This window comes from Lynx rufus, unplaced genomic scaffold (assembly GCF_022079265.1).
Source record: "Lynx rufus isolate CCGP_SWC_20201006 ecotype Redwood Valley unplaced genomic scaffold, mLynRuf1.p SCAF_2, whole genome shotgun sequence".
Lineage (NCBI taxonomy): Eukaryota > Metazoa > Chordata > Mammalia > Carnivora > Felidae > Lynx > Lynx rufus.
In genome coordinates this window covers 82,401,571-82,409,398 of record NW_025814834.1, presented here as the reverse complement: position 1 = coordinate 82,409,398, position 7,828 = coordinate 82,401,571, and the positions used below count along the sequence as shown (strand labels likewise).

Sequence of the window (7,828 nt, the reverse complement as noted above, 5' to 3'; positions counted from 1 at the left end):
TTACTTTTTGCCCAGTTCTTCAACTATTTACATCTCTTACTGTTACTCATCTTTCCAACCAACCTATCATCTCATTAACGTGAAAGATCTCTGAGGGTTGGAACTTTATTTCAAACTTCTTTGCGTCTTCCATAATACCCAGTATTTCACACACATCTGCCACTTCGGAAATGTGTGCTGCCTTGATTAACTTTCACAAGTTTAACTCCTAAGAACTCTGTTTTTGAAATCAGAATAATATCTACCATCCACTAAATAACTCTAATTAAGTTTGGGTGACAGGTCAAGGGCACTTGTTGCATTTGGCAGCCTCAAACATTAACCTTCACTGCTGCCATTAGCATCCTCCCCGCGAAGGATGAGCGAGGATGTATTACCACGGAGAGCTCTTTGGGGCAGGTACTGAATAGAGGGTACAGGGTGGAGGGGCTGCTTGACCGTTTTCGGGGCGGGCGGGACTCCGCAGATCTGCGCCGCTCTGAGTGGGCAGACGGAGGGGACCTTTCGCACCTCACGGGGATGTGCGAATTAGCTGGCGTTCGGGGCGCGGTGGAGACAGCGCTAAGTACAGGCTCGCTGGTGGCTGTTGTGCACTGGTTGACATCTTCCTTTCCCGCTCACGGACTTCTGCAGACACGCGCTGCTCCGCGCGGCAGAGCTTTGCCCGGCGCTTTCCCTCGGGGCACTCTGCGAGCGGGGTGTCGGGGCCGCGGAGGCAGAGGTGCACGCTCGGGGGCGCGGGTTAACTTGCGCACCTGGCACCTGCCACACGGCGAGACGCGGACCAACGAGCCGAGGGCCACCGCCGCCCCCTCTCCCCTGAGCGGCCCGAGGCTGAGCACGCTCCCGCGGGCCGGCAGCGCCGCGGAGAGAGTGGGTGGGCAGGCGAGGGAGGGGAAGGGAGAGGAAGGAGGGAGGGAGGGAGAGGGCGAGGCGCGTCCCCGCGGCGGGGGCGCGCTCTCGCGCGGGCTGCCGGGATCGCTCGCCGCCGCTGTGGTAATGTCCGCCATGTTGGCCATGGCGCAGGGAGCGGATCGGGCGGGCGAGCGGCGGATCTAGTGTGTGGAAGCGGCCGCGGGCGGCGGGGGTCTGTTTTCGGGCGGGGTGGGCGCCCATGCTGTGGCCGGGGGCAGTGAGGAGGAGGAGGAGGAGCGGGCCGGCCGCGCTGCACTGAGGAAGGAGGTGGAGGAGGCGGCGGGAGTCCTCCCCCCCTCCCCGCCCGCCCCGCCGCCGCCGCCCGGGCTGTTCCTGTAAGGCGGGGAGACAATGAGTAAACTCTCCTTCCGAGCGCGGGCGCTGGACGCCGCCAAACCGCTGCCTATCTACCGCGGCAAGGACATGCCTGATCTCAACGACTGCGTCTCCATCAACCGGGCCGTGCCCCAGATGCCCACCGGGATGGAGAAGGAGGAGGAATCGGTAGGGACTCGAGTGTTTATTACCCCCCCTTCCCTCCTCCCCCCTCCCCTTTGTCAGTCGGGCCTCGCCATTCACAGAGCGCTTTACGCTCGCTGGAGGGCGCCGCTGCCGCTCCAACGCATGGGACCCTACGCCGGCGGAGTAGCGTAAACCCTCTCGGCCGGCGCAGCGCCCGCCCGCGGCCGCCATGTTGTTGCGTCCCAGTGTTGTGATTAGCTCGCAGCGCCGCTTACGCTGCCGTAAGGGGGCCTTGCCGTAAGCGGCGGCCGGGAATGGCGCAGGGGATGTTCTGGCCGCACTTGGCGTACGGCCTCTGTTTACCTTCCACTCCGAACCTTCCTCCGGCACGGGGTTAATTAATGGGCGAGGAATCTTTTGGCTAGGAAAGGTTTTCTCTTCCCACTTTCAAATTTAGTTTTGCATTGGGTTCTCGTTGAAATTACTTGTGGAAAGTAAAGCGCGTTCATAACAAACACCTTCCTCCTAGCAAGGTAATCCCGGCTCCCCGGCCGGCGGTGGTGCAGCGGGATGAGGCGGTGCAGCACTGCGGCGGGGGAGGGCGGGAGCCGCGACTACCCAGCGGGGTGTAGCGTTAGAGAGCCGTTGACCGGCTAGCTCCGCGGCGGCGAGAGGGACGGCGCTGCCCACCTAGCCGGGACGGCACCGGTTCGGCACACAGCGTTAGAAGGCAAACAAGGATGTTCACCTACGAGCCGCTGGCGCTGCCCTGTCCCCGCGCCGCGTCCCCGGGAATTGTCATCATAGAGGGTAGTCTTTTGGAAGTTGAGGATTTAATGCATCCAAATTGACGGTTGCATTTTTGATAACACAACGGTTTCTGCAAAGATTCTGCTTTTCTCCCTGATGGAATTTGGCATACTGTTTAATTTTGTCTGGCTTGACTGTGTTTATGACTCTGGAGTGGTGTTAACTTGCGTGCGAAGTTCATAGTAACTGCACCCTCAAGGATTTCTTCAATGAACCTGCGGTCCCGCCTTATTGTCAACCCTGGGTGTGCGTGGATTGGTTCTCTTGCTTCTGTGACTGTCAGAAGAAGGCTCGAGGTTTCTGTGATTGGTTTTCTCTTTTGACTATTAATATTGCAGGAAATGCTTTTATGCCTTTGATTGGCTGCTCCAGTTCTGACCTCATTATATTACCCTGTTATTACTACTTTCTGCTGTGATTTAATCACATTTTTCTTTGGTCTTTGATTACTTGGAAGTCTTACACTTTCAGGAGAAAATGAATATGGCAACGGTATCGGGATGAACATTAAGTATTCAGCTTTTCAAAAAATAAGATGAAAACCCAACATTTGCTGTAGATTTAGATCTAAGTCATATGAGAATATTCTTTTTGTTTTAAAAATGAAGTTTGTTTCTAGCAGCTCAATTTTCCGTGGGAACGATAATTAAAATAAAGTTATAGTATGTACAAGAATTGAATTGGACTTTAAAAAACACAACTTTGTATTCCACAAAGTTAAATTTTTGTTAATATTACTGTATGGGATTTGACCCAAGAGGAGAAGTAGCTTATGAATCTTCAAGTATCAGTAGTGATGTAATTACTTGGATCCAGTTATTTGGGTTTGAGAAGAACTAAAATCAAGAAGCTTGTTCTAGAATGAACAATTAACCCGAAAGATAAGTTACTTTTTGTGAACTGAGCAGCAATATACTTACAGCTTTTGGTCCTTAGTTTGCCACATGTGTCTTGGTATTTTACCTGAATTTAGGAAGAAAACTTGCAGTTTAGTTATTTTTTTAATGATGTATTAAAAACAAATAATTAAACCCTTTCACTGTTAACTTTTTCAGTAACAGTTGTGATTTTCAATCTGGAGATTGGAAATCAGATTATATTGGATTATTTTCAGTAGCCTGCTTCAGTTGCCCACTTCCAGGGAAGAAGAAATCCAATTTATGATGGAACTAGAGTTGAAACCCAGGACTTCTGACTCTTTGGTCCTTTCTGCCTCTTTGATGTTACAAGTGGTGGTACTTAAAATCAAAACAAAACTGAACAAACCCTGACAGTTAAGATTTATAACTATCTTTTGCTTCCCAGAATGTACAGTTGGGGTGTTCGTTTTTTCTTTCCTCTTTTTTATTTATTTTTTTTTTTTCAACGTTTATTTATTTTTGGGACAGAGAGAGACAGAGCATGAACGGTGGAGGGGCAGAGAGAGAGGGAGACACAGAATCGGAAACAGGCTCCAGGCTCCGAGCCATCAGCCCAGAGCCCGACGCGGGGCTCGAACTCACGGACCGCGAGATCGTGACCTGGCTGAAGTCGGAGGCTTTACTGACTGCGCCACCCAGGCGCCCCTCTTTCCTCTTTTTTAAATTAACGTGTAAGAAGACTTGTGCTTACATGAGTGACAGTCGATTCAGTTCTTCTGGTCCTGTTTACAGGACTTCTGTTATTAAGCAGAATTATTTGTTAATTTTAAAAAAATGTTCTGCCTTCGGCACCTGGGTGGCTCAGTCAGTTAAGCTTCCGCTTGATTTCGGCTCAGGTCATGATCTCATGGTTTGTGGGATCAAGCCCTAAGTCGGGCTGTGCTCTGACAGTTTCTCTGTCTCCCTCTCTCTCTCCCTCTCTCTCTGCCCTTTTCTCGCTCATGTGCACTCCCTCTCGAAATAAAATTAAAAAACTGTTCTGCCTTGAAAAGCAGTTCTAAGCAGCAGTAAAATATAAATTTCATAAATGTTTTGTGTTTCATTTGAGTTGTATTTCTTTTTTTTTTTAATGTATGTTTATTTTGAGAGACAGAGGGCATTCACGCAAGCAGGGGAGGCACAGAGAGAGGGAGACAGAATCTCAAGCAGGCTTATACTCACAACCATGAGATCATGACCTGAGCTGAAATCAGGAGTCAGACCCTTAACTGACTGAGCCACCCAGGTGCCCCTGAGTTGTATTTCAATTCAACTTCCATTACCAACATGTTCTAGTTACTTTTGTAAGTATTTTTTAAATTATATAGACTTGTAAAAAAAAAAATAACAACCTTGGCTTGTGGATTTGTAATTGTTGCTTTGCATTTGTAACTACCCACAATATGACTCCTTTCCTGCTTGGTTGACAGAATCTTTTGACTTCACTTGAACCACCTTCATGAATCTTAACCTCCATTCTCACTCCGCCCCCACCCCGCCCCGGTAAAATTAAAAACTGTGTCTATTGGATTATTATTAGACTTTGTTTATATAGTCATTGACTCAGTTTTGAGTTATATTTTGATAATACTTAGATGAGATAATCTAGGCATTCTTTGACATTGGTAGCACTCTCATCATTCTCTTAGCTCTTTCTTTTCTTTTGGACATGTAGGCATCTTCTTTTGTCCCTTTCCTCATTTTCCTTGTCTTTTGCCTAAGGTCTGCCAGTAGGCATCCTCCTAAACTTGGTCTCTATAGTGCTCTACATGACACTTGATTTAGGTCAAATACTGTTAACTTGTGTTTATTTAGAATCTAAACCAGAATGATCAGGTGATCATCACAACACCCCTTGAGTGTTGTATAGAGATAGTTGATGTTTTTTGATAATACAGTACTTAACCATTTTTCGACTACTACTTGTGTCCCAGATACTATGTTAATAACTTTACATACGATTAGTTCATTTAATCCTTTTTAAAATTAACTTTCTTGAGTTATTTATATGCAATAAAATGTGCTCATTTAAAGCATAGAGTTTATGAGTTTTGACAAACATGTACACACAAGGAAATGCCACCACAATCAAGATAAAGCAACATTTCAAACACCCAAAAAATTCCCTTGTGCTCCTTTGCAAGTCATTCCATCTACACCAGTAGTTCTAAGCAATTACTCATTTGTTTTCTTTCCCTATAGATTTTAGTATTGTTTTTTCTAGAATTACATTTAAATGGATTTCACATACTCTTTCGTGTCAGGCTTCTTTTGCTCAGCATGATGCATTAACGATTCATCCTTGTTACATGTATCAGTCCATTCCTTTTTATTACTGAACAGTATTCTAGTGAATTGTTGCAATATATTCATCCATCCATCTGGATATTTGAATTGCTTCCTGTTTTTGGTTTTCATTGAATCTTTGTAACAACAGTCTATGTAGTATTATTGTTTCTGTTTTATGGATGAAAAAACTGTGGGTCTCACTGTTAGTAACCGGCAGGGCTATAATTCATGCCCTTGGTTTTAATATCACAAAACCCATTCTTATAACTACTGTGATTCATGTTGACTTCTTACAGAATCCCAAATTAGCTTCTGAACTGTTAAGTTCATTACAGGTTTTGTAAACATTGTTTTACTTTTTGTAATTGGGGAACTTTGAAAGATGACATTGATTTGATTGGAATATTAAATTACTAACTAGGGGCGCCTGGGTGACTCAGTCGGTTGAGTGTCCAACTTCAGCTCAGGTCATGATCTTGCAGTTCAAGAGTTTGAGCCCCGCATCGGGCTCTGTGCTGACAGCTCAGAGCCTGGAGCCTGCTTCGGATTCTGTACATGTCTCTCTCTCTCTGCCCATCCCCGGGGTGTGTGTGTGTGTGTCTCAAGTAAATAAACATTAAAAACAATAAATTATTAAAACAAATAAGTAAGTAAATTGCTAACTGTAGTTTTTCATCACTTAATTGTGTATGATTTTTGCTTTTGGCTTTTCAGATTTTCTGTTTCTTTTTCCTTTTTTCTTAGAAGTTTATTTACTTTGCTTCTCTGTAGTGGTACCATTATGTTTATCTGAATGTTTACATTACCATAAGCATGTAAGAAATTTGTGGGAAACTATTATTTTTTATTGTTTAGATTTTATTCTAATAGAACATAATCTATGTAAGGACAAGGATCTTTGCATATTTTGTTCATTAATGTATTCCAAGTATCTGAAACTGTGCCTGGAACATAATATATGTTTGCTAAATGTTGGTTAAGTGTTGAATGAGCCTCTTTTTTTTTTCTTTCTATACTTAGATCTATGTTTTTATGAAACACTGTGTGTGCGTGCATGCGTGTGTGTGTAATTCATTAGCAGATTTTGGGAAATTATTCATGGAATTCTTTTTGGTTTCTTACTTTGATACAACATGTACCTAAATGCTAAATGTATATATTTTTTCCCTCTTGAGTCAGAGGCCCCTTTAAATACACAATTTTGAACACATAGGTATGGCTGCAATATTTTTATTTTGTGTTAATTACCCTTCTCATAGGTGTATGTAGATTTGTATAAGATACCTTTTTGTATTAGAGTGAACCAAAATTTCTATGAAACATGTGATTCTGCTTATTTTCAATTTTTAAAAGTGTTTTATTTATTTTTGAGAGAGAGACCGAGTATGAGCAGGGGAAGGGCAGAAAGAGGGAGACACAGAATCTGAAGACAGCTCCAGGCTCTGAGCTGTCAGCACAGAGCCTGATGCGGGGCTCGAACTCTTGAACTGCGAGATCATGACCTGAACTGAAGTCAGATGCTTAACTGACTGAACCACCCAGGTGTCCAATTCTGCTTATTTTTTTTTAATTTTTTTTTTTCAACGTTTATTTATTTTTTTGGGACAGGGAGAGACAGAGCATGAATGGGGGAGGGGCAGAGAGAGAGGGAGACACAGAATCGGAAACAGGCTCCAGGCTCTGAGCCGTCAGCCCAGAGCCCGACGCGGGGCTCGAACTCACGGACCGCGAGATCGTGACCTGGCTGAAGTCGGAGGCTTTACTGACTGCGCCACCCAGGCGCCCCATTAATTTTTTTTTTTAATGTTTATTTATTTTTGAGACAGAGAGAGACCATGAACCCGGGAGGGGCAGAGAGAGAGGGAGACACAGAATCCGAAACAGGCTCCAGGCTCCGAGCTGCCAGCATAGAGCCCGACGCGGGGCTCGAACTCACAGACCGTGAGATCATGACCTGAGCCGAAGTCGGACGCTTAACCGACCAAGCCACCCAGGCGCCCCTAATTCTGCTTATTTTTAAAGAAAAAGATCATGACTGATTTGAATTGCCATTTCTCCTTTTATACTTTAGTTGCCTAATTTTGATATCCTCTTAATATTTTAAGCAACAGTGAGAGTAGGAATATATTCAGTGTTTCTTACATTTCAGAGTTTTTTTTGGCACCAATACATTTCATGTTTCATTATAGAGGAGTTCTAGAGAGGGTATAAAATAAAATTTCGTAAATTGATATTGTAAAAACACTGAGCATTTATTCTTTCAACAAAAGCATATACTAGCCAGTTATCATCTGAGTGCCAGGTGTTATCTAAATATGACATCAGGAAACTTTTGAAGGGGTAACCATGGATAAGAGTATTTGTAAGGCTGTGTGCTGGAGTGCTGCTAGGATTAAAATTAAAAGAAGAATATGATACAGAACTTGACTTCGGGAAATGTAAATGAGTCATTG

The 7,828-nt window shown here is 44.6% G+C and overlaps 1 protein-coding gene across 3 annotated transcripts in view; it reads left to right on the top strand.

Moving 5' to 3' along the window:
* Positions 1 to 988: 988 nt before the first annotated feature.
* Positions 989 to 7,828, top strand: part of EPC2 (enhancer of polycomb homolog 2) — a 119,089-nt gene continuing 112,249 nt past the window's right edge. For 2 of the 3 annotated variants that reach the window (XM_047082943.1, XM_047082941.1), the window contains exon 1: positions 990 to 1,419. In XM_047082943.1, the coding sequence (XP_046938899.1) occupies positions 1,267 to 1,419 (153 nt within the window). In that variant the 5' untranslated portion in view covers positions 990 to 1,266. Of the gene's footprint in view, positions 1,420 to 7,828 lie in introns of all 3 variants that reach the window. The other variant, XM_047082942.1, reaches the window with a different exon arrangement.